This window comes from Lissotriton helveticus, chromosome 6 (genome assembly GCF_964261635.1).
Source record: "Lissotriton helveticus chromosome 6, aLisHel1.1, whole genome shotgun sequence".
Taxonomy (NCBI): domain Eukaryota; kingdom Metazoa; phylum Chordata; class Amphibia; order Caudata; family Salamandridae; genus Lissotriton; species Lissotriton helveticus.
Genome location: NC_136067.1, coordinates 83957873 through 83983864, shown reverse-complemented (window position 1 = coordinate 83983864; position 25992 = coordinate 83957873). Strand labels below are relative to the sequence as shown.

The window sequence follows — 25992 nt, the reverse complement described above, 5'->3', positions numbered from 1 at the left end:
CTCGCCCTAAAACTCTGTCCATCAGACAGGCCCTAGAAGCCCAAATGGAAACAGGGCTGGACTAAAAGGCACAGAGCAGGCCCCATCGCTGCACAATGCCAGTTTGCTCATGCCACTTACAAAACACGTCCAAATGACGGTAAAGTTGCCCATGTCTTTATCATTGTGTAGGTCACACTGCATCTTCTTGCTGGGCGCCTGGGGTCACCAAGAAATGAAAAGGAATATGCAAGGGTGAGAACAAAATATTAGTGTACCATCATTTACTGCCGCAGTGCACACTATGTAAAAGGCAACAAAATGCAGGTTCCTTGTTTTTTTATCCAAAAATATTTGTAATGAAATCTAAACGTAAGGAAAGACAGAGTCGTTGGGACAGTCCATCACGGTTCGTATCACAGCTGCCCAGCACAGCGTCACTGGCTTCGCCATCTCAAACGCTGTATGCAAATCCACCACGCATGAAACAATGGGCCAAAAAAGAAACATGTTCATTGTGAGTAGACATCAGGCCTCGCGATTCTTTCTGCAGGAATCCCCCTCCCGTCCACCTGCCTCCTCCAGTTGAACATACCAAGCAGTGACTGACAGCCCATCCCTGTTATAGCCCTCCTTACCACGAAAAAACCCCACTGGCAACAAGAACCTGTTTATTCCTCCTGCCCACTACCCTTTCCACCCATCCTCCTGACCCGCAACCTTCACCCTAGGCTTGTATACCTTACCGATCCCTTTCTTGTTGGCTGTGGTGTACACTGGCAAATATTCCAGCTCCTAGATTCGCATGCACAAACATAAAAACATTTACCATGGGTACCTCAAGCGTGCCCTTTACCCCAACATCTGCTTTTTCTCTACTGCTCTCATTCCTACTTCTCTTGTGCCTCCCAGCTCGTACCCCCTTATCGGCCTTTTCTCTATTCTCCACATACCTGCCTCCCCTTTGTTTCCCAATGTCTCCCTTCTGTCGTGCTCCCACATCTGCTTCTCTTCTGAGGTGCCCCCATTACCTCCTCGTCCTGTCTCCCCGTCTATTCCTGACAAGTGAGCAGCTAGTCTGCTCTACAGAAACCCCTAACCTAGCTGAGCTGTTTGCACTTCCCCCTAGGATGACGTCACCATCACGTGACTATAAAGGGGGAAGTGCACTAAACAAACATCCTGTTCTTTTTTTTCTGCGATCTACGACCGCGTTGCCTGGCTGTGCTGTTCGGGGTTCCGGGTAAGTTCCCTGCTGTTCACTGTTTTGCTTGTGCGGCGGCCTGCTTTAGCGGCCGCCTTTTGTTTATCGCGCTGTCATTTCCCTCGCGCTTATGGCCTGTCTTCTTACACGCGGCTCGCGTTAGCGGCCGTCTCTGTCTGCTTGGTTGGGGTTTTACACGCGGCTCGCGTTAGCGGCCGTTCCTCCTCATTGTGCTCACCGGACGTTGGTCGGCCTGCTTCAGCGGCCGTCCTGGGTTTCTCTGGTCCCTCTTTGCCCTGCTTTAGCAGGCGGGGGATTTTTCTGGAGTCGGCGTTGTGTTTTCTCATGTTCTGGGAGCATTTAGGTGGCGTTTTTGGCAGCTGTTTGGGCCTTTTATGCCAGCCCATTTTTTCCTCCAACCACATGTGTTCGGGTCCTCGGTCCTTTATATGTGGGGGCTTTCTTGTGGTTTTTTGTCCTTGCTTGTGCCTGTTTTGGTGTTTTTTGGACTTGTGCTTCTGCAATGGCTTCTGAGGCTTCCTCTTCTGCGGCCCCTTTGGATGCCCTGCGCCTCCTTATCAATGAGGCTGTGGCTGCTGCTTTCCTGGCTAGGGATGCTGCTGGGCCTCCTCCCAAAAGGCCTTGTGTTTCTGTGGATCCACAGGCTGACCCTGAGGATGATTTGGGTCCTGATGAGGATGTGGATGTGCGTGGTTGTTTTGTTCAGGTTGCTGAGCTCACTGAACTGTTCGCCCAATTTCGGTCCAATTTGGGGTTCTCTCCTCCTGCCGCTGATGTTTTGGAGGATGACTTTTTCACGCAGTATGTCCAGCCTGATCCAGACTCTTTGCCTTTGCACGGGGCGATCCGCAAGGTGTTGTCTCAGGAATGGAAGGAGGTGGACAAGTCTGCTTTTCCTCGTTTCCTGTCTCGGCGTTACCCTCTGGAGGGTTTTGCTGCTGAGTTCCCTCAGTCTGTGAAGGTTGATAATCTTATGGCTGGCCTTTCTTCTCAGGGTTTGGTCGTTTCTGAGGACGCCCTTCCTGCGGATGCTGTGGATAAACGTGTTGAAGGTGCCCAAGACACCAGGAGGAGAAACTCTTCCAGTGACGGGCATACGACTTCAAGGTGGAAGGATGCCGGGAAAGCTGGAGACATTGGGCAACCTCCACCGAGCAACCCAGACCCAGCAAACTCAACCTCTCAAGTGCCAAACCCCCAGCCGGAGGCATCGAAGGGAGGCAAGACTGAGAAGAGGAGCCCGCAGGGGGGGGGGAGACAGGGGAAACCTCCAATGGGGGCAGACAGAAAAGGCCAGCAGAAGGGGGAACTAAGACTGCCGAGACCACTCCGGAACCACCAGGAGAACCTCCGCCCGATCCAACCGAATCTTCCGGAGGACCCTCGGAATTACGGCAAACAGAGGGAAGGCAAACAGCAGACCCCTCGACCAAGGAATCGAGAAAGCATCGGAAGCCCATGCCAACGGAGAGGGAACTATGCTGCAAAACCGAGGAAGAAGGGCGGACTCCTCCGAAGCGAAAAGATCCAGCCAAGGAAGGCGGAACCGGAGGACAATCAGATCGAACAAGTCCGGGGACAGACAGAGGGACACCGAGGAGGGGAACACCCTGCTCAAAGAATCCGCAGGCCCATTCTCCTTCCCCGGAAGATAGACCGCCGTCAGAGACCGGAGACTCGACTCGGCCCAAAGGCCGATCTCCCGGGATAGGAGAAACAGAGCACGATACATGCCCCCCTGGTGATTCACATAATAACGAACCACCTGATTGCCCGTCTGCACAGAGACCGCCCGACACCGAAGGAGACAAGCGAACCAAAGAAGAGCCAACCAAACCGCCCTCAACTCTTTCCAGTTCGAGGACTGGAGGGATTCGAAACTGGACCAACGACCCTGAGCCTTGGAGGCACCCAGAACGGCACCCCACCCCAAAGCACTGGCATCCGTGGACAACACGACCACAGACTGAGGAGGAAGGAGATCGAACCCCCGGGAAAGAGAGCGAGGGGACAACCACCACTGGAGATCCGCCCGAATCCCCGGAGTGACAGGGATCAGAGTCTCGTAGTCCAAGGAGGCAGGATCCCAGTGTAACAGGACATGATGCAACAGGGGGTACAGATGGAGCCTGGACGAAGGAAGGAGATGCAGAGTGGACGCCATCTCCCCCTGACTCCGTAACCAGAGACGGGCAGACACCCGGGATTGGGACAGAAGCCAGGCAAGGTGACCAAACACAGTCAACTGGCGCTCCTGCGAGAGAAAAACCATGTCCATGTCCATGCGGAAGAGAGCCCCCAGGAACTTCAGGGACTGGGAGGGCACCAGGGATGATTTCCTGTGGTTGATAAGGAACCCAAAGGAACCCAGCAGAAGACACACCTGGTCCACATCCGACAGAGCCTGTGAAAAAGAAGGAGATACAATCAACCAGTCATCCAGATATGGAAACACCAGCAGACCCCTGGAATGAAGGATACCCACCAGAGGGGCCAAGAGCTTGGTGAACACTCTGGGCGCCGCCGAAAGGCCGAAAGGAAGCACCCGGAACTGATAGTGCAGGGCCCCCACAGCAAATCGGAGAAAACGCTGGTCGTCCGGGTGGACAGGAACGTGCAAATACGCATCCATCAGATCCAGGGATGCCAGGAAGCCCCCCGGCAGGACCAGAGGTAGGATGGACTGGTGCGTCACCATCTTGAACGGACGGTGGACAACGAAGCGATTGACCCGCTTTAGATCCAAAACAGGACGAAGACCCGAAGTGTCCTTCTTTGAGACAAGAAAGAGGATTGAATAGCAACCCCTGCCCCTCTCCAGAGGAGGAACCTCCACAATAGCCCTCTTCTCCAACAGGAGCTGGACACCTGCCAACAAAGCATCTCTGCGCAGAGGAAGACGGGGCAGGGGAGTCCGAACAAAACCTGGAGGAGGAGGAGAGGAAAACTCGAGCCGGCAACCTTCCGAAACAGTCTGAACCGCCCAGGCATCCGGGACTGACAACCACTGGGCGCGGAAGGACTGGAGGCGACCACCAACTGGTAAAGGCAGACAGTCATTGAGAAGAGGAGGAAGCGGGGGTGGCAACACCGGCAGCGGCCTGGGGCTTGGCACTTCCAGGGGCCCCCTGGGCCACGACCCCTGCCACGAAAGGGCTGAGAAGCGCTACGAGCAGGGGGCCCAAAAGCGCGACGGTAACCAAACCCATGACCCCGAGAAGGAGGGCGGACCGGAGCCACCAGCTTGCGGTTCTCAGCAGACTGCTTGACCATACCCTCCAGCTGAGGACCGAACACCTTGGAACCTTAAAAGGGCAACTTAAGGAGGACCGACTTCTGGGAAGACTCCGCCTTCCAGGAACGCATCCAAATATGACGACAGGCAGCGATGGAAGCACCAGAAGCAGCCGCCGCCGCCCCCGAATTGCCAAAGGAAATATCCGAGAGGTACCGCACCTGCTGTTCCATCAAAGACAAAAGAGGCGTGGCATCCTCGCCGTCTCGCAGCAGAACTGACAGGGACTGGAAATCCTTAAGAAGCGACTGAACCATATAGTTCGAATAGGCAGTCGCACGGATAGAAAAATTGGAAGCAGCATAAGAACGCTTCACAGCACCTTCAACACGCTTATCCACAGCGTCCGCAGGAAGGGCGTCCTCAGAAATGACCAAACCCTGAGAAGAAAGGCCAGCCATAAGATTATCAACCTTCACAGCCTGAGGAAACTCAGCAGCAAAACCCTCCAGAGGGTAACGCCGAGACAGGAAACGAGGAAAAGCAGACTTGTCCACCTCCTTCCATTCCTGAGACAACACCTTGCGGATCGCCCCGTGCAAAGGCAAAGAGTCCGGATCAGGCTGGACATACTGCGTGAAGAAGTCATCCTCCAAAACATCAGCGGCAGGAGGAGAGAACCCCAAATTGGATCGAACATGGGCGAACAGTTCAGTGAGCTCAGCACCCTGAACAAAACAACCACGCACATCCACATCCTCATCAGGACCCAAGTCATCCTCAGGGTCAGCCTGTGGATCCACAGAAACACAAGGCCTCTTGGGAGGAGGCCCAGCAGCATCCCTAGCCAGGAAAGCAGCAGCCACAGCCTCATTGATAAGGAGGCGCAGGGCATCCAAAGGGGCCGCAGAAGAGGAAGCCTCAGAAGCCATTGCAGAAGCACAAGTCCAAAAAACACCAAAACAGGCACAAGCAAGGACAAAAAACCACCAGAAAGACCCCACATATAAAGGACCGAGGACCCGAACACATGTGGTTGGAGGAAAAAATGGGCCGGCATAAAAGGCCCAAGCAGCTGCCAAAAACGCCCCCTAAATGCTCCCAGAACATGAGAGAACACAACACCGACTCCAGAAAAGCTCCCGCCCGCTAAAGCAGCGCGAAGAGGGACCAGAGAAACCCAGGACGGCCGCTGAAGCAGGCCGACCAACGTCCGGTGAGCACAATGAGGAGGAACGGCCGCTAACGCGAGCCGCGTGTAAAACCCCAACCATGCAGACAGAGACGTCCGCTAACGCGAGCCGCGTGTAAGAAGACAGGCCATAAGCGCGGGGGAAATGACAGCGCGATAAACAAAAGGCGGCCGCTAAAGCAGGCCGCCGCACAAGCAAAACAGTGAACAGCAGGGAACTTACCCGGAACCCCGAACAGCACAGCCAGACAACGCGGTCGTAGATCGCAGAAAAAAAAGAACAGGATGTTTGTTTAGTGCACTTCCCCCTTTATAGTCACGTGATGGTGACGTCATCCTAGGGGGAAGTGCAAACAGCTCAGCTTGGTTAGGGGTTTCTGTAGAGCAGACTAGCTGCTCACTTGTCAGGAATGGGACGGGGAGACAGGACGAGGAGGTAATGGGGGCACCTCAGAAGAGAAGCCGATGTGGGAGCACGACAGAAGGGAGACATTGGGAAACAAAGGGGAGGCAGGTATGTGGACAATAGAGGAAAGGCCGATAAGGGGGTAAGAGCGGGGAGGCACAAGAGAAGTAGGAATGAGAGCAGTAGAGAAAAAGCAAATGTAGGGGTAAAGGGCACGCTTGAGGTACCCATGGTAAATGTTTTTATGTTTGTGCATGCGAATCTAGAAGCTGGAATATTTGCCAGTGTACACCATAGCCAACAAGAAAGGGATCGGTAATGTATACAAGCCTATGGTGAAGGTTGCGGGTGAGGAGGATGGGTGGAAAGGGTAGTGGGCAGGAGGAATAAACAGGGTCTTGTTCCCAGTGGGGTTTTTTCGTGGTAAGGAGGGCTATAACAGGGATGGGCTGCCAGTCACTGCTTGGTATGTTCAACTAGAGGAGGCAGGTGGACAGGAGGGGGATTCCTGCAGAAAGAATTGCGAGGCCTGATGTCTACTCACAATGAAGATGTTTCTTTTTTGGCCCACTCCGGCCGTCCTCCGCACACCCCCACCGTCACGTTGGACGGCCGGGGGCTGTCCGCAGCACAGCAGGGGTTAAATGTTGTCTGCGATGGATATCCCAGAACGATGTCCTGAATCGCACACAATCAACAGCGCTGGAAGGCCATACTGATGACATACAGTGCAGAACACCAATGGCAATTACATATCTCTATACAATGCAAGAGGGATATTGATGTTAAGAGGTTTTAGAAAGGTTATTTCCCAGGGATAATACACTTCAGGACACGTGGGGACAGCCTGTATGCACCATAGGTAGTGAGAAGAGAAGGCTCCAGGAGTAGAGGGCAGAGGCGGGGGCGGCAGAGGAGAAGCAGGCAGGTGTGTGTAGGAAGAGGCACATTTGGAGCTGAAGAGAAGCAGATATCGGTGCACCAGAGGGATGCAAATAATGAGAGAGAGCGGAGACAGATATGACGGCAACAACAGGGGCATATATTGGGCCTCAGAGAGAAAGTAGCTAAGAAGCCAGAAGAGAGACATATGAGAGAAACAATAGTGAGGTATGCTCGGTTACTCACCGGTAATATCCATTACTCCGAGTCCTGGTCTCCCCGTCCCATTCCTGACAAGTGAGCAGCTAGTCTGCTATACAGAACGCCGTCCGAACGCCCACTGATTAAAACGCCCGCGGCGGAATTCGCGCCGCAGTCTACGGGTTAATTAGGTTTCCAGATGTGTTTATGTGGTTGGCTGAGGGGGTAGAGTTGATATATTGCACTATTTCAATAGCACTTTACAATTCCTCATTGAAGCCTCAAGGCTCATTCCGGCCGGCCCATAGAGACACTGTCACTATTTTGTTTTAATATGTAACTGTTTAAATACCAGCCTGTATTTGTGGCGTCTATTTTTTGTGGGAGATTTGCTATGTTTACCTTGCAAGTTCTTGGTATTGCTTCTGTTTCATGTGGCTGTTCCTTGGTATTCACTGTGGGGTCACTCCAAGAACATAATTCTCTGCGTTTTCAGCCCTAATGCAAGCAAGGAAAATGGGCCCCCGACAGCAGGGTCCGACAGGCCTATAGGGCAATCGGGCAGTGGCAGAGATAACGGGCAAGCCGCTGGGTGATGTCACCAATGCCCTTGTCGCTGCTGAAAGTGAATGCAATGGGCTACAATATATACACTATACACATTTGCATTCCATACCTCATAATTCAACTCAACACAATTTCACAACACAACACATACATCAGAAACCACCACAGATTTCCACATCATGCCACAAAATTCAACAGCTCACTGCATATTAAACTCCACAGCATACCACTCCACAACACAAAATGCCATTCCGCATATTTACACTCTGACACACAACCCCACTCCACATAATTTCAGTACACTCAATACCACATAATTACTATCCACATATTTCCACAGCACACCATGCCACATAATTCAAAAACACAAATCAACTCCACACCACACAATTCTACCACATACAATTCCACAAATAACTATTCCAATCCAACCCACAAAATCCCACTCCACACCACATACATCCACTCCACTCCAACCCAAAACACATGGGGAAAATACACTGTCATTTACAACGCCATTAACTCTAACTCTCACAAAGGCGAGACCAATTTGCATTGCAAATGCTTGTTATCGTATGCTGCAGCAGGATTGGACTGGCTAGTAGGGACATTTCACCCTTCTTATATAGTTCACCATTCAACACAGAGAAACTTTACGACGCATTTTCCGAGTATTGACATAAGGTCCCTGAAGCGGTCTGCACTGTTTATTATTCAATCAATCAATCACTACATTTGTAGAGCGAGCTACTCACCCGTGAGGGTATCAAGGCGCTGAAGAGGGCGGTGCCGCTACTGCTCGAATAGCCAGGTCTTGAGGTGTCTCCTGAAGGTGAGATGGTCCTGGGTCAGTCGTAGGTGTGCGGGGAGGGAGTTCCATGTCTTGGCTGCTAGGTAGGAGAACGATCTTCCTCCGGTGGTGGTTCTGCGAATCCGTGGGACGGTGGCGAGGGCGAGGCTGGTGGAGCGGAGTTGGCGGGTGGGGGTGTGGAACGAGAGGTGGTTGTTGAGGTATTCGGGCCCATGTTGTGGAGTGCTTTGTGTGCGTGGGTGAGCAGCCTGAACGTGATCCTCTTGCTGACAGGGAGCCAGTGCAGATTTCTCAGGTGGGCGGATATGTGGTTGCGGCGAGGGATGTCGAGGATGAGTCGTGCGGAGGCGTTCTGTATGCGCTGAAGCCGTTTCTGGAGTTTGGCTGTGGTTCCTGCGTAGAGGGCGTTCCCGTATTCCAGTCGGCTTGTGACGAGGGCCTGGGTGACCGTCTTTCTGGTTTCGGTGGGGATCCACCGGAAGATCTTACGGAGCATGCGCAAGGTGTTGAAGCATGAGGACGAGACTGCGTTGACTTGCTTGATCATCGTGAGGGAGGAGTCCAGGATGAATCCCAGGTTGCGAGCGTGGTCCGTGGGTGTCGGTGCAGTGCCCAGCGTCGTGGGCCACCAGGAGTCGTCCCAGGCGGATGGGGATTGTCCGAGGATGAGGACCTCCATCTCTTCCGAGTTGAGATTCAGACGGCTGTGCTTCATCCATTCTGCGACATCTTTCATTCCGTCCTGGAAGTTGGCTTTGGCGGTGAGAGGGTCTTTGGTGAGGGAGAGTATCAGTTGGGTGTCGTCGGCGTAAGAGATGATGTTGATGTTGTGTTTGCGTGCGATGGTGGCGAGGGGGCTCATGTAGATATTGAAGAGGGTCGGGCTGAGTGAGGAGCCCTGGGGTACGCCACAGATGATCTTGGTGGCCTCGGAGCGGAAGGGAGGGAGGCGGACTCTCTGGGTTCTGTCCGAGAGGAACGATGTGATCCAGGCAAGGGCCTTTCCTTGGATCCCAGAGTTGTAGAGGCGGGTTATTAGGGTGTGGTGGCAGACGGTATCACAGGCTGTCGAGAGGTCCAGGAGGATGAGGGCGGCTGTCTCTCCGTTGTCCATCAAGGTCCTGATGTCATCTGTGGCTGCGATGAGGGCGGTCTCAGTGCTGTGGTTGGCTCGGAATCCGGACTGAGATGGGTCGAGCGAGTGGTTTGCTTCGAGGAATGTAGTCAGCTGTTTATTGGCGGTCTTCTCGATGACTTTAGCCGGGAAGGGAGGAAGAGAGATGGGGCGAAAGTTCTTGAGGTCTTTGGGGTCCGCTGTTGGTTTCTTCAGAAGGGCGTTGATTTCTGCGTGTTTCCAGCTTCCAGGGAAGGTGGCTGACGTGAAGGAACTGTTAATGATGTTCCGGAGGTGGGGTGCGATGATGGTGCCGGCTTTGTTGAAGATACGATGAGGGCATGGAGGGGGAGCCGGAGTGGATGGTGTTCATGACGCGGGTGGTGTCTCCAGTGCTGATGGGCGTCCATGCGCTGAGGCTGGTGGTGGGGGTCGTTTGTTTGGTGGCTGGTGGCGGAGTCTGGGGTCCGAAGCTCTCGTGTATATCTGCGATCTTGCGGTGGAAGAATGCGGCGAGGGAATCGCAGAGGTCTTGTGAAGGTGTGATGTCGTTGTTGCTGGCGCTGGGGTTGGAGAGCTCTTTGACGATGCTGAAGAGTTCCTTGCTGTTGTGGGAGTTGTTGTCAAGCCGCTCTTTGAACGATGTCCTTTTGGTGGTGCAGATCATCTGGTGGTATTCGCGGGTGGCGCTCTTGAGGGCTGTTATGTTTTCTGAAGTCCGTTCGTGGCGCCAAGCTTTTTCGAGGGTTCGGCAAGCTTTCTTAGCGATTTTGAGGGCGTCTGTGAACCATGATGTTTTTCTGTTGCTAGTCTTGCCTGGGGGTTTCTTCAGTGGAGCGAGTTCGTCGGCGCAGTTGGTGATCCACTGTGCGAGATTGTCTGCTGCGTCGTTGGTGTCAGGGGTGTCGGCAGGTGAGTTCTGGCTCCGCGATGTGGTCAGCTGGTCTGTGGTGGCTTTGCTCCAGCATCTGCGGGGGATCTGTAGCGTGTGGTGGTGGGATGTGGTCTTCTTGAAGGTGAAATGGATGCAGCTGTGGTCGGTCCAGTGTAGTCCGGTGGAGTGGCTGAAGGCGACGTGGCTGCTGGCAGAGAAGATGGGGTCGAGCGTGTGGCCGGCGTAGTGGGTGGGGGTGTTCACCAGTTGCTTGAGTCCGAGGTTGTCGAGCAGGGTGGTGGAGTTGTTGTCGTTGTTTTTCTCCAGGTGGAAGTTCAGGTCCCCTAGGAGGATGTACTCTGGTGATGCTAGGGCGTTCGGGCTGATGAAGTCGGCGATGGTTTCGCTGAATTGTGTCTGTGGGCCCGGGGGTCTGTAGATGAGCGTTCCTCTGAGGGTGATCTGGGGGTCGGTGTGGGTTTGGAAGTGTAGGTTTTCGGCGGCGGTGAGTGTGTCTTCGGCGTTGGTCGTGATGCTGATGGTGTTATTGAACTACAATGAGCTCTTGATTACCCTTTGCCTTCAGTGCTCTCGGGCGCCCGTCCCAATGAGCTCGTAATTATCACTCCAATTCCAAATTATCGCTAATTGGAGTAGCCTGTGCAGAGATGCAGCATAAAGCACGCGCCGGTGACAGACACCGCCTCGCACCCCTGCGTGCGCTGGAGCGCCTCAGAGCAGGTCTTGCGGAAGGCCTGTGTTCCCCACATAGCCACTTGATGGCAGTAGAGATTCATTATTCTGCAGCTTTATCATTTTCCTTTTCAATTTTATACAAGATCGACTGCTTACTAGCGATCGTTATGGGTAGGTAGGTTTATGCTACCCGTCTGCAGATTCAAGTCCTTATTCCTTTAATGTCAATTTCCCACAGTCCTTGTCTTATTTCTTCCACCTGTACTCGGAAGTTTCATTCCCCGAGTATTTCAAGTGTTTTTTTTTATCACAATGGTTTGACTATTTAAAGCTCCCATTTGGTGAGTCTGATTTCCTTGGTTGACCCATTACCTCCACCTGTAATTTAATTTATACTGAACTTGAATGGGATTTATGACCTACTATTTGTGGCGACACACTGATGGTCCGCAGTGTCGTTGTTATTTACGTGGCGAGGAGTCACATAATGCTAGTTAGGATACTGCGCACCCCCATCCATGTTAAGTAGCCCCAGTTTACCACATGCACTCCTCTACCCCAGAGGTCTCTGCAGCCAGTGATTGACCCAGTGCAGTTCTGAAACAATCTTGAGTTTCAGGCTGGCCTGAAGTAAAGTGTTCTGGTGAGATTTTCATCATGTTGCAGACCACCATAAGATCAATCAATCAAGGCATTTGTAGAGCGCACTACATACCAGTGAGGGTCTCAAGGTGCTAAGGGGGGGAGGGGATGCTGCTACTGCTCGAAGAGCCAGGTCTTGAGGAGTCTTCTGAAGGTCAGCAGGTCTTGGGTCTGCCGTAGGTTGGTGGTGAGGGTGTTCCAGGTCTTGGCGGCGAGGTGGGAGAACGATCTGCTGCCGGAGGTCGCTCTTCAGAAGCGGGGGACTGTGGCGAGGGCAAGGTCGGTGGAGCGGAGTTGGTGGGTGGGGGTGTAGAGGCTGAGTCGTCTGTTGAGGTATGCTGGTCCGGTTTTGTGGAATGCCTTCTGTGCGTGGGTGAGGAGCTTGAAGGTGATCCTGTTGTTGACGGGGAGCCAGTGCAAATCTCTAAGGTGGGGTGTGATGTGGCTGCGGCGGGGGATGTCGAGGATCAGGCGTGCCAAGGCGTTCTGGGTGCGTTAAAACAGTTTCAGGAGTTTGGCCGAAGCTCCTGCGTAGAGGGCATTTCCGTAATCAATCAATCAATCAAGGATTGGTAGAGCGCAACTACACATCTGTGAGGATCTCAAGGCCCTGGGGGGGTAGGGGGGGTGGGGAGCAGATCTGTCTAGTGCTGGGGTCATTCGTAGAGCCAGGTCTTGAGGTCCTTCCTGAACTTGGGTAGTGTGGGAGATAGTCTGGGGTGGAGGGGCAGGGTGTTCCAGGTCTTGGCAGTGAGGAAGGAGAAGGACTTTCCTCCAGTTCTGGTCTTGCGGATCAGTGGAACGGCAGAAAGGGCAAGCTGGGTGGAGCAGAGGTGTCTTTTAATTGCGTGGAAGGGGAGGTGGAAAACAGAGACACTGCATTTGACACAGAATTCAGGAATTTGTTTATATAAAAAAAGAAATGGGGTTAGGACTGGTCCGTTCTGCCATAGGGCTAGTCCCAAAACACTTTCATGCACAGCACATTGTTTATATTTTTCAATATAATGAATTGCTATATTTTGGTCATTTTTTTGGTTCCCTCCATGTGAATACAGAGATTTTAGATACCTTTAGAAACCCAAATATGTGGTGCAAAAAAGACACATATTTGACCGGATATTTTTTGCAGAAAAAAGTTATGAAGACTTTAGCATGAAATTCCCTAAACATTAAAACGGGACTCAGGGACTCAGCACTGCGGGAAAGCCGCTGCACTTGTGCAGTTAAGGCCACTCCATAAAAATGAGACCAGTAGGGAAGATGCAGAAAAAGGAGAGACAATTGGCTAGAATGGGCCAGGGGGTACCATTTAGAAGAAACTGAGAGGGGGCGCGCTGGACTTAGGAATAGTATTATTTACTATTCCTACTCCAGTTTGCGCAACAGTAGGGAAGGTGTTGGAATTCATTTCCAATACCTTAGCTCACCCTACACGAAGTCGTTCTAATGACTTGCGATGTAAAGGTATCGCGTACTAATAACGCGGTTGTAGTAACGACCGCGTTTTAATAGCACTGAGCAGTAGGATGACAGCGTTGTAAAGGCTGTCATCCCAGAAGCCAAGGAGGAGCATATTTGCAGACAGCGTCACCCTAATCTATAGTTGTACTAGCAACATACCTAGTGCAAATGTCCATTGAGACCCATGCTGGAGTTCATGGAGATGGCCGCTGCTTCAGGGTGTGTGTCAGTTTGTTTTTACTTCCATCAGCCATGTTCTTTATTTGTCTTTAGATCCTTTGGCTCCCATGTATTTCCTGTATTTAACACTCTGCTTCTTTTTTTCAAGGTAAGGATTTTGTGGTTATGATGCCCCTGACACTTTTTCTAGAATGATCTGCAAAATACAAAGGAAGCCACAATTCAATCTAAGGTTCGTCGTTTTTGGATTTTTATGCATTTTATTGATCTCCGTGGTTGTTCATCTAAAAGAAGTTTGGAGCAATGCACTGGATCAATCCATACTCCAGCCTAAGAGCAGTGGACAGAAGCAAAGTGGAAACTTTTCACAAAGGACCACGAGGCAGCCACTTGTACCACCATATCCCTATGACTACAAATTCACCATCAATCAACCAGACAAGTGCAAGGATGGGGCACCATTCTTGGTGATGTTGGTCATTGTCCAGGGAGAAGACGAAGTGACAAGAGACGCAATCCGGAAAACATGGGGTAACGTAAGCAATGTCTCTGGGGTGTTGATTGTAAGAGTCTTTGTAACAGCGATGTCTCCTCATTACAACAACAGTGTCCAGCTCACACTCCAAGAAGAAAGTGATTTGTACCATGACATTATTCAACAAGATTTCTTGGACACGTACAATAACTTGACATTGAAAACTCTCATGGGTATGGAGTGGGTGACCAAATACTGCCCCAAAGCCAGCTATGTTTTAAAAATAGACAGCGACATGTTCTTGAATGTTGGATATTTGGTTCACAACCTTCTAAAAACTGAACTGCCAGCCAGAAAAAAATACATCTCTGGGTATTATATTCCAGGGTTTGCAGTAAATCGGGCCAAAGGTGGTAAATATTATGTCCCGAAAGAGGTCTATGCCAGAGACATGTACCCTCCATATGTAGCGGGGCCTGGCTATGTGTTTTCTGGAGACATGGCCAAGAAGATCTACGATGTCGCCCAGATTGTGCCGCTCCTCCACATGGAGGACGCTTTTGTTGGGATCTGCCTGGAAAAGCTGAATATAAAAATTACTGTCTCACCCGGATACCTCTTCAATGGGCACAAAATAAGTTACAACCACTGCCGGTTCCACACACTCATTACGGCTCACCACTACAGCCCAGCGGAACTTCTGCAAATATGGCAAGACTTCACGGCCAACCGCAAATGTCCCGGCAACAAAAACTAGAGAAAGGCCTTTGACGCTACTGACAAGTACACTCCTTCTTCTAACCAACAATGAATTTCAGTCTCTAAGATCTAGGGCCAGATGTAGGTAGCTTAATACCGGTCGGTAACGGCCGAAAATTGGTGAATTTCCCGTTACCGACCGGTATTTAGCCCTTTTTAAAGTAGGAGGCTGGAAATAAGGATTCAGTAATTTACTGATTCCTTATTTTAAGGAATCGGTAAAATACTGATTCCTTATTTTAAGGAATCGGTAAATTACCGATTCCTTAAAAACTATGGGCCCGATTCACAGAATGAACTTAATACTCAATCCTAAACTTACTACTATTTTGGTATTCACAGAATGCACTTACTACTTTTGGCATTCACAGAATGCACTTACTACTTTTGGTATTCACAGAATGAACTTACTACTTTTGGTATTCATAGAAGTTAGGATTTTGTCTTAAGTTTGTCTTAAGACAAACTTAAGACGGACTTAAGAAAGACTTAAGTTAGGATTTTGTCTTAAGTCTGTCTTAAGTCTGTCTTAAGTTTGTCTTAAGTCTGTCTTAAGTCTGTCTTAAGTTTGTCTTAAGTCTGTCTTAAGTCTGTCTTAAGTTTGTCTTAAGACAAACTTAAGACAAAATCCTAACTTCTGTGAATACCAAAAGTACTAAGTTCATTCTGTGAATGCCAAAAGTAGTAAGTGCATTCTGTGAATACCAAAATAGTAGTAAGTTTAGGATTGAGTCTTAAGTTCATTCTGTGAATCGGGCCCTACGTAGGTAGCACTTAAGTGAGTGCATTTTTCCTTTAAGGATTCGTTATTTACCACCAACTACAAGTTGGTGGTAAATACTGAATACCTTTAAAAAAGAAATAATTAGCTTTTCTCAAGGTGACATGTGGCAGACATACATGCCCTTAGGGCATGTATGTGCTCCACATGTGCACACATGCACGATTCAGGGGAGCAACACGGTGTCAATGTGACACCCTGCCACCCTTGAATATGCTCCCGCTATTACCGATTCGGTAAATACCGAATCAGTAATAGTGACTGGCTTCCCATTCATTCCTACGGGACTCCAGGCCTATAGGAATGAATGGGAAGGTATTCCTTATTACCGAATCGGTATTACCGATCCGGTAATAAGGAACATTACCGAATCAGTAAATGTTACCGATTTTTTTTACCTACATCATATTTACCGATTCCTAAATACCGAATCGGTAAAATTCAGTATTTAGGAATCGGTAAAATGAGATTACCTACATGGGGCCCATAGTGCCTTAAACCTACAGAACAGCCTCTGAGGCACTTGATATTTTATAGCCCTCCGCTAGAAGAGAAGGGTAATGATGGTCTAGAGGCACTGGGAAGAAAAGTTCCACTTGGAGCGATGACAAATGTCCTAGACCACTGCTTGTTTTTGTGTTGTTATGGGATAGGTCTGCAAGGCTATTCAATCTAATGCCGCTGTGTGCCTAGTTGTCACGTACCTAGGTGCGCTCTTACTGTACCTCTCAATTAGTGGTCAATAACTGGTATGATGTGTTGAGAAAGCCTGTAATGGTCATTATTGCTACAATACACTGGGCAAGCCTGTAATCATCACTAATTGATATGAGATTCTCGGTAAGCTGTCAATGGACATTATTTGGTAATCCGGGCTAGACAAACCCCTTGGTACTTGGTTGTTAAGAGTAATGCTCACCCAGCTGGTCCTTCATCTTATATTCATATAGTGTACCTCCCACCCCCTCTTTGGTTAAAGATAGGCCTATGTTTCATGCAAGTTTATTTTGGAAGGCTGATGTTCTCAATGTGGGACTCCCTTTCTATTGATACCTGGAATCACCCAAGTGGTATGTGTTAAGAAAAGGCTCACCATGACCCTCCATTGGTCCACACAAAAAAGTAAAGGTCTCAGTTTAGCACATGGCAACTCACGATATCTGGGAGGATCATTAAATACCCATGTAATTCATTGTGGTTGCTCTGCGAACATACAATGTTTATCTGAAACTCAAATGGAAGTCCTGATTGTGGGGCCAAGAACCTACTGTCTATTCCCTGCATTAGTTTTGCTTTTCTTGTGTGATCTCCTTTTGTTTTACCCTTGCAGGTTTTACCCTCTCTCTCTCTCTTGCCTCCTTCTACCCCAGGCTGAACTCAAGCACTGGACAGACTCAACTGGTCACTGGGGTCACGTGACCATAATCTAACCAATTAATGTCTCCTCCAAGAGCATCCTGCCCTGATGCTGAGGCAAATTGAGAGGAAAATATGGAGTTTTCCTGTGTCATCTTCCTTGTGTGGACCTATAAGTGCCTAAGGCCACATTCCCTGCCTCGTTCACCTCATGTATTCCTTCCTTCCCACCCATGCGACTGCCTTACACTCTCCTCCTCTCAAAATTAACTACTTCCTTTCATGGGGCTGCTGAGTGTCGCCTCTCATTGATTCACTTGTAGCAACCACTTCTGTGAACAGTGTCTTCCAACCCACCTGGGTGGTCCCACGGACCCACTCCTGTGTTGTCTGGTAATTTCAATCATTTATGCCATTACCGCCTTTTGGTGGACCCCATAGACCCACTACTGTGATATCTGGTCACTTCTTAGCTGGTGCCATGGCACCTTCTAGGTAGATTGCGCAGACCCACTACTATGATGTCTGTTGACGTTGATGGCACCATTGTTTCTTCTGGTTGGAATTTAAAGACTCACTAGTGTGAGGTCTGGTTACTTCCACAAGTTGCCCCTCACCCTTTTGTTTGGACTCTATAGGACTTTTACTGTGGTGTCTACTGACTTCCTTGACTCGAGGAATCACTCCTATTGGGGGGGCCCACAAACTCATTACTGTGGGCCCTTTGAGTCCTCAAGGTGCACCACACTCCTTTGGGGTGGACTCCATTGCCCAACTAATGTGGTATCTATTCATTTTCTCAAGTTATGCCTCGTGCCTTCTGGGTGGACCTCTTCAAGCCCCTACAATGGTGTCTTTATTCCCTATGGTTATGGCATTGTTCCTTATGGGTGGACCATGAAGGTTGTTTACTGTGATGTTTGTTTCCTTTTTGAGTTGCTCCATAGATGCCTCACGGTGTGTCCCTATGACTTAAAACCAGATCCATATAAGTTGCGTTAATGTCACTGATGGTTTGGCATCACAATCCCAAGCTGAAGATCCAGAAGGTATGCACACCCAACAAAACTATTGTATCTTGATTTTGTGCTCTTCCAGTTCCAGCCCAGCGGCAACTCAACACTATAAAAATCATCGGTCCTTGGACCTTCCAACACATCTGGTTTCTGGTAGCTCAGCTAAAGGTACACCAGAGTTAACCTCTACATCTTAGTTCAAAAGCCAGAACTGTCATCAGACTAACAGCACAAGTGGTTTCTGGCAGCTGAGCTTTGCTGCTCAACAAACCATCACATGATACAGATCTTCAACTGCAGCAGACTTAGGCACTTCAACTCAGGTAAAAACGGAACCTCCATGAGTCCTACCAGCACAAGAGGTTTCTGTTAATGAGATCTTGCACCAGACTGACAGATCACAAAAAGACAGCACACACAAAGAACATTGAATACCAGAACAACAAAAGTGCTTACACCTTGCCATGGAATGTTTTGAGAGGGCCCTTATAGTTCATACGTTTTGATGGTTATGATAAATTTTCTTTCTAAATAATTTCTAATAGTTCAGTATTCTACGCTTAACTCTTTTGTCACATCTTAATGAATTGTAGTAGCTGTTGTGATGCTACTTGCAAGATTTCCCTCTACAAAGTCTACAGACTTAGGGCCCGACTCACAAAAGGACTTACGACTCGTAAAGTAACAAGTGGGGAGTCGTCGCACTCGTGGCTAAATCCCCGCATTGCCGTACTCAGTGTGGACATTCCGCCACAAGTACGAAGACTACACACTCATAACTTTACGAGTCGTAAATCCCTTTATGAATCGGGCCCTCAATGTGCTGGGCTGGAGGGAGGCTGGTCTCAACTGGGCTGAAGTTTGCCATGAGGGAAATTGTGCATCAGTGAAGGGCCAACAGCTCCATCAATAGACGACTGGACCCGTGCAATGGACTGTCTTGCAGCAGCAGAATAGAGGATCTATATAGTAAAAGGGGGGCCCCAAGAAAAATGACGAAATTAGGGGGTTGTGGCTCGTTGTGCTTCAATATCCTGACTTGTATTTGTGAGCCCAATAAAGTGGAAAATAATGTTAATGCTACTGGTATGCTGAGACGAAAGTACAACAGCTGCTAATGTCAGAGATGAGCTGTAAAGTTTTCCAGTTGTCAAGGATGATATTGTGTTTTGAATGCAAGAAACCTAAAAGCAAGATTTAAAAAAATGTAACTCAATGTAAGTTTTTTTCTCAGGATATTATTTGGTCAGAAGCAAGGTACAAGTAAAATGTGGGGAAATTTAACGATAAAGGAGAGATTTGGATTATTACACCTTTTCCATATTTATGATCTATAAACAGATCAGTTGGTTGGAACACAGTCACTCTATTGCAAGCTTAAATATAATACCAAGATAATGAAATGTATATTTATGCTTTTGTAGGCTTATGAAAATATTTGATATGTTACATGCATAAATGGTTAAAACTGTGCAGTATTCGTGTATTGCACCAAATAGTAGACGATGAAATAATCAATTTTTCTTACAAAGGAACATGCATGTGTATGCGTATAATAGTTGCTTTTTAATAATTAGAATATATATATGGGTATCCTTTCTACTGTAATCATAGGCGGTTGTGTGGGTTGTAATGCAACAAATGAGTTTGGCCAAACAAGATCTTATGACTAACTTGAAAATGTGTAGCCCTGAAAAAGTCTGAAATCAAATTATTTTTGTTCAGACAAAACGCAGCATCAGTGTTTTATGCAGTAACTAAATGTTTTTTTCTATCCATTAACTTTGAGGTGCAACGACCCCCAGATGTTTCTTTTACTTTGACACATGTGCAGTTGTATTGGAGAGTTATCAACATAGATGTATCTGAAACCAAAAGAGAATTATTAATGTATCTATGTACTTGACATTGTGCATGTTTGACTATTTTTCTATAAATAAATAAAAAACGAATGATATGTGAAAACGGTTTGTTTTTATGATTGAAATGTAGAAAAACTGTTCATTGTATGATACATGGCCCCTTCAGTGTTCCCTACACCAAAAGTGGGCACTTGGCTGATTTTTGGAAGAAAGCTGCTTAAATACAGTAAAATAAACTCAACCTCTGAGCAGTGGAGGCTGATTTCATCAGGCATCCGTCCTCCCAAATAAAAAGCAAAAGTGGGACAGTTCTGGGGGCGTTAGAGCTCCCAGACCCAAGCCCCCGGAATCCCCCGATATCTCCGTGTCACGCTGCGGAATCCTGCCAGATGGGGCACTCCTGAAAGGGCTCCTGTCCCCTGTGAGCTTGCAGCTGCTTGCCGCTGCAGGTGGCGCTGCTTGCCGCTGGAGGTGGCGCTGCTTGCTTAAGGCAGTAGGCACCATGTTGTATGCAGCCTAATGGTTGCCAGCCCGGACTCTCCTGCTACCCTGCTAGAGCCCACACCTGCTATGGAGCCCGCCGCCAATCACGTTGAGTGCCTCGTGATAAGGGGAGTGGCTTGTGCTGCTCGGGGCGCACTGATGGGCTGCTGAGAGCAGGCCTGCAAGGCCTGAGGGGCGGTGGCCTGCCGCATTTGCGCAGAGCTGCCAAGCAAGTCTACTGATTCCCCAACCCCTCCTCCCCCCGGGGCTGCCCGGGAGGGCTTTCAGAGCAGCGGATCACTGTGGAAAACCGTTGCCACCATCGAGGAGAGGGATGGACCAGGCTTGAGAAGCTACAGTAAGTCTACAGCCCCCAGAATCACAGCATACTGATTACCACTTCGAAATATGGATTTAACTGCTTACACTTATTAACTGTTCCCCGGTGCTGGGCTCTCAAACACTCAACTATGGACTGGGGTCCCCCAAATGCAGCAAAAACAGGCATGGGGGAATAATTGATGTCCCCCAGGCACGCCCTCCTGCAGTCGAAGCGGAGGGAGGCCTCCTATGCTCCTTACCCCACCCTGCCTCACCTGCCACAGTGGACTACCGCCAGAACTGAATGTTTTCATTGGATTGTGTCTGCATACCTTACCCCAGACCCACCGTTTGCTGACCCAATTGCGTTGGGGTTTCTCCTGCTCTGCTTTCTCACTCCTTTAATTGCCTGGTACTGCTCAAGGCTCAGAATGGGGTGCACCAGGATGAAAACATCACAGCCGCGTGGCCTTACGGACTCTCAGCCCATCCCATCAGGCCGCTCCTCCATGATGGCGACAGAGGGCCCACAAATGCCGACTCGCTAATGGACAAACTGGACGTTATCCTGCAGGTGTTCCGTGACTCTAGCGTGGCTAATGAAAGTGGGCTTGGCGCACTCACCACTGACCTGTCTCCTTAAAGACGACCATTGTAAACTGGCTGACAGAGTCAAGACCACTGAAATGACCCTATCTTCACTGACGCCCTAGCACATCGAACAGACCTCTGTCATCGATCAGTGCAGTAAACAGGTTACAGTACTACTGATGCAAACACAAGGAGATGATGGAAGGTGCGCTGGAACTTTTCAGACACCCACCCCCAGTCACAGATCTGGGTTGAATCCACCATCATTCTTTAGCTCACTTTGCCACCTCAGTTCAGACCCAGCTATATGCAAATCAGTCTTGACCCTGTGCCTCATGGGAACAGTCCAGCACGAACTGCAAAGCCATGTCTTCCCTGAACTGGAAACAAGCATCCGGGGACCGGTTTCTGGGTAACACTCTTCAACAGCCAGGCTAGCTTGAATCCAGTGGCAAAGAGAGCAAGGGACCCATGTCTGGGCATACCCTGCCTACTTAGGGTGATCATAGCAAACACAAGGAGATGATGGACGGAGCGCTGAAACTTTTCAGACACTCACCCCCAGTCACAGATCTGGGTTGAATCCATCATCTAGCCTAGCTGATGAGGGATGTTATTGATTTTAGCCAATGGTTTTTATAATGGTGAGGGCCAGGCAGCTCCCCCACATTTTAACAAATACTATATCAAAACAAGACACACACTGACAAAGCCATAAGGCTGATAACCAATATCAGACCTATTAGCTTTGCCAACGCTTCCCATTATTTTATTGTTGCAATTTTTTTTCATTATGACTATTTTGGGGAAATACTAGCATGCATCAACACATTTTACTAAATGGTGCTCCAAAGAAATATTACTTACAATTTCACAGTATTTAGCAAAACCTTTTTTTTTCCTAGTTGCATTTTTTAAAAACATTTTATTTTGAACGGAAAGGATCATCAATCTTGCTACCACACTTCTGCAGATATTTGCATCTAATTCGAGAGCATTCTGGGAACATTGTATTTAGCCCCATATTGTTAAACTATGCAAACATTTGTACATATTTTTACACTGGAGCCACTGTCAGTAGTGCAGTCCGAGCTTACATTTCCTTAGATCACTCACCCTAAGAAGAAAGTTTTTGTTTTTATGAACCATGAATGCAAGGTCGAACAGCATTATCATATGGACACAAATATTATCTTAACTACAGACAGTGCCCTTCCCAGATCCATAATGGGGTACTGTAAACTGGCAGTCAAAGGCTTTGTGCTGCAGGGGGCTGGGCCTACTTATCCCAAGGACAAAATAAACATGAACACATGTTCTCCTTGACCCCAAACAATATGACCTGGGATTCCCCAAAAATATATTCTGCTTATGAACTGCTCTCCAAACAGGAATGCCTGGGCCGTAGGTCAAGTCTGAACTTCCAAGATCACCTAGTTTAGAATGGATTTTCGATTGTAAGCTTATGCATCTTTCCAGAGACATAAATGAGCCAGCAATACCAATACAATAAAACACTGAGTCCAATTAAAATAGACATCCAGGCCTATGGAATGCCAGGAGTCTTTGGCCTGTTCAGTGTGATCAAGGATCTGAGTGAAAGTTCCAATCATGTCTAACAGTTTGTCTTACATGAGACCCAGGCTCTCTCGGTCACTTTTTGGTATCTAGCATTTATATGGAAAAAAGCACCCTTCATGATGCATGCCCTCCCATATCAATCAATCAATGAGAACATTTCTAAAGTGCACTACTCACCCGTGAGGGTCTCAGTCGCTAGGGGAGAGGGGTGCTGCTACTGCTCGACTAGCCAGGTCTTGAGTAGCCTCCTGAAGGTTAGTAGGTCCTGGGCCTGCCCTAGGGGGACGGGCAGGGTGTTCCAGGTCTTGGCGGTGAGGTGGAAGAATGATCTGCCACCGGTGGTCGCTCTTCGGATGTGAGGGACGGGAGCGAGGGCAAGGTCGGCGGAGCGGAGCTGGCGGTTCAGGGTGTAGAAGGTGAGTCGTCGGTTGAACTATGCCGGTCGGTGTTGTGGAGTGCCTTGTGTGCGTGGGTGAGGCGCTTGAAGCTGACCCTCTTGTTGACAGGAAGCCAGTGCAGGTCTCTCAGGTGAGGTGTGAGGTGGCGAGGGATGTCGAGGATCAGGCATGCAGAGGCATTCTGTATGCGTTGTAGTCGTTTCAGGAGTTTGGCCGAGGCTCCTGGGTAGAGGGCGTTCCCGTAGTCCAGCCAGCTGCTGACGAGGGCCTGGATGACCGTTCTTCTTGTTTCGGTGGGGATCCACCTGTAGATCTTGCGGAGCATACGGAGGGTGTTGAAGCAGGAGGACGAGACGGCGTTGAATTGCTTGGTCATGGAGAGTGTTGAGCCGAGGATAAATCCCAGGTTACGTGCGTGGTCGGTGGGTGTCGGTGCTGCTCCCAGTGCGGTCGGCCACCAGGAGTTGTCCCAGGCTGAGAGGATGGAGCAGAGGATGAGGACCTCCGTCTTGTCTGAGTTCAGCTACAGACAGCTGTTCTTCATCCACTCGGCGACGGCCTTCATTCCTTCTTGGAGGTTGGTTTTGGCAGTGAGGGGGTCCTTGGTGAGGGAGAGGATCAGCTGGGTGTTGTCCGTGTAAGAGATGATGTTGAGGTTGTGCATTCGGGTGACATGGGCGAGTGGTGCCATGTAGATGTTGAACAATGTCGGGCTGAGGGATGATCCTTGGGGTACACTGCAGATGATCTTGAAAGCTTCGGAACAGAAAGGGGGAGGCGGACGCTTTGGGTTGTGCCGGAAAGGAAGGAGGTGGTCCATTCCAGCTTGTCTCGGATCCCGGCATTATGGAGGCGTGTGCATAGGGTTTGGTGGCAGACAGTGACGAAGGGGGATGATAGGTCCAGGAGGATGAAGGCTGCGGTTTCGTCATTGTCCAGCAGGGCCCTGATGTCATCGGTGGTGGCGATGAGGGCAGTTTCGGTACTGTGGTTACTGCGGAACCCGGACTGGGATTGGTCCAGGATGTTGTTCTCCTCGAGGTAGCGGGTCAGTTGTCTGTTGACGGTCTTCTAGATGACCTTCACTGGGAACGGGAGCAGGGAAATGGGCCGGAAGTTCTTGAGGTCCTTAGGGTCCGCCTTAGGTTTCTTGAGTAAGGTTTTGATCTCGGCGTGTTTCCAGCTCTCCGGGAAGGTCGCGGTCTTGAAGGAGATGTTGATGGCCTTGCGGAGATGGGGTGCGATGGTGGCGCTGGCTTTGCTGAAGATGTGGTGTGGGCATGGGTCTGACAGAGAGCCGGAGTGGATGGTGTTCATGATTTTGATGGTGTTATCGTCATTTATGTTGGTCCAGGTGAGCAGGGGATTGATGTGGGTGGTGGCCGTGGGGTCTGAGGTGTCGGTGGCTGTTGGTGGCTGTCAGGCGGTCAGGTTGTTGAAGCTGTCGTGGATGTCTGCGATCTTGCGATGGAAGAAGGTGTCAAGGGAGTCCCACAGGTCTTGCGATGGTGGGATGTCGTTGGTATTGGAACTGGGGTTGGAGAGTTCCTTCACGATGTTGAAGAGCTCTTTGCTGTTGTGCGCATTGTTGTCGAGGCGGTCCTAGAAGGATGCCCTTTTGGCGGATCTGATGAGGTTGTGGTGTCTGCGGATGGCGTTCTTGTGGGCTGCATAGCTGTCCGGTGTTTGTTCGCGGTGCAATTTCTTCTCTAATTTTTGGCAGGTTTACTTGGAGGCCTGGAGGACCGTGGTGAACCAGCTGGCTTTCTTGTGAGTCGGTCTGTTGGGGGTTTCTTGATCATGGCAAGAGTGTTGGCGCAGTCATCAATCCATCTCCTGAGGTTGCGGGTGGTGATGGCGGTGAGGTCGGTGGGTTGGCTTCGGGCGAGGGTGTTGTTTCGATGACTTTGCTCTAGCTGCGGCGGGGATCTATTGAGTGCAGTGGTGCGTGGTGGGTTTCCGGAAGGTGAAGTGGATGCAGCGATGGTCGGTCCAGTGGAGTTCGGTGTTGTGGCTGAAGGTGACTTGGGAGCTTGCGGAGAAGACGGGGTCAAGCGTGTGGCCAGCAGAGAGGGTGGGCGTTGTAACGAGCTGTCTGAGTTCGAGGTTGGCGAGTTTGTCATTCAGGGTGGTGGAGTTGGTGTCATTGTTGCTCTCGAGGTGGAAGTTCAGGTCTCTGAGGAGGATGTAGTCCGTGGAGGCAAGGGTGTGCGTGCTGACAAAGTCAGCGATGGAGTCGCTGAACTGAGGCCAGGGTCCGGGGGGTCTGTAGACGAGAGTTCCTCTGAGGGTGGTGTTGGTATCAGTGTGGATCTGGAAGTGCAGGTGTTCGGCGGTGCTGAGGATGTCGTCGGTGCTGGTCGAGACCCTGAGGGTGTTCTTTTAGATGATGATTTAAAGTCTGGCTCACCATTAGACCCCTGCCCAGCTAAAATATTGGCATCAGTGGCTGAGATGATCAATGCCGAGGTCAATACTGTGCTGAACCTATCTCTGAGCAGTGGCCAGGTCCCAGCCATTTGGAAACACGCCAAAATCCTGCCACTGTTAAAAAAGCCTACAGCAGATCATCTAATAGTGTCTAACTGTAGACCCATCTCACTCCTGCCTGCCATTGCTAAGGTCATTGAAAACCATGTGAACTCTGTTACCACCGAATTTATGGAGTCGAACAACTGTCTCCATGTGAGCCAATCAGGATTCCGAGCTGGCTTTAGCACCGAATCAGCTCTCCTCGAAATATCGAAATCCATTAAAATGACCCTTGACTCAGGCTGATTCTGCTTGATCTATCTGCAGCTTTCGACACCGTGCCCCATGTGAGACTCCTACAGAGACTGAGAGACTGTGGGGTGGGGGGCACGGTGTTGAAGTGGTTCTCTTCATTCTTAGAAGACCGAA

General features: G+C 49.7%; 1 protein-coding gene across 1 annotated transcript in view; it reads left to right on the top strand.

The window, feature by feature from the left end:
• The window catches only part of LOC144761223 (beta-1,3-galactosyltransferase 2-like), a 145617-nt gene extending 130530 nt beyond the window's left edge, over positions 1-15087 (top strand). The window contains exon 2 of the mRNA XM_078646702.1: positions 13617-15087. Coding sequence (XP_078502828.1) covers positions 13660-14700 — 1041 coding nt within the window. The 5' untranslated portion in view covers positions 13617-13659 and the 3' untranslated portion in view covers positions 14701-15087. The remainder of the gene's footprint in view (positions 1-13616) is intronic.
• Positions 15088-25992: the final 10905 nt, after the last annotated feature.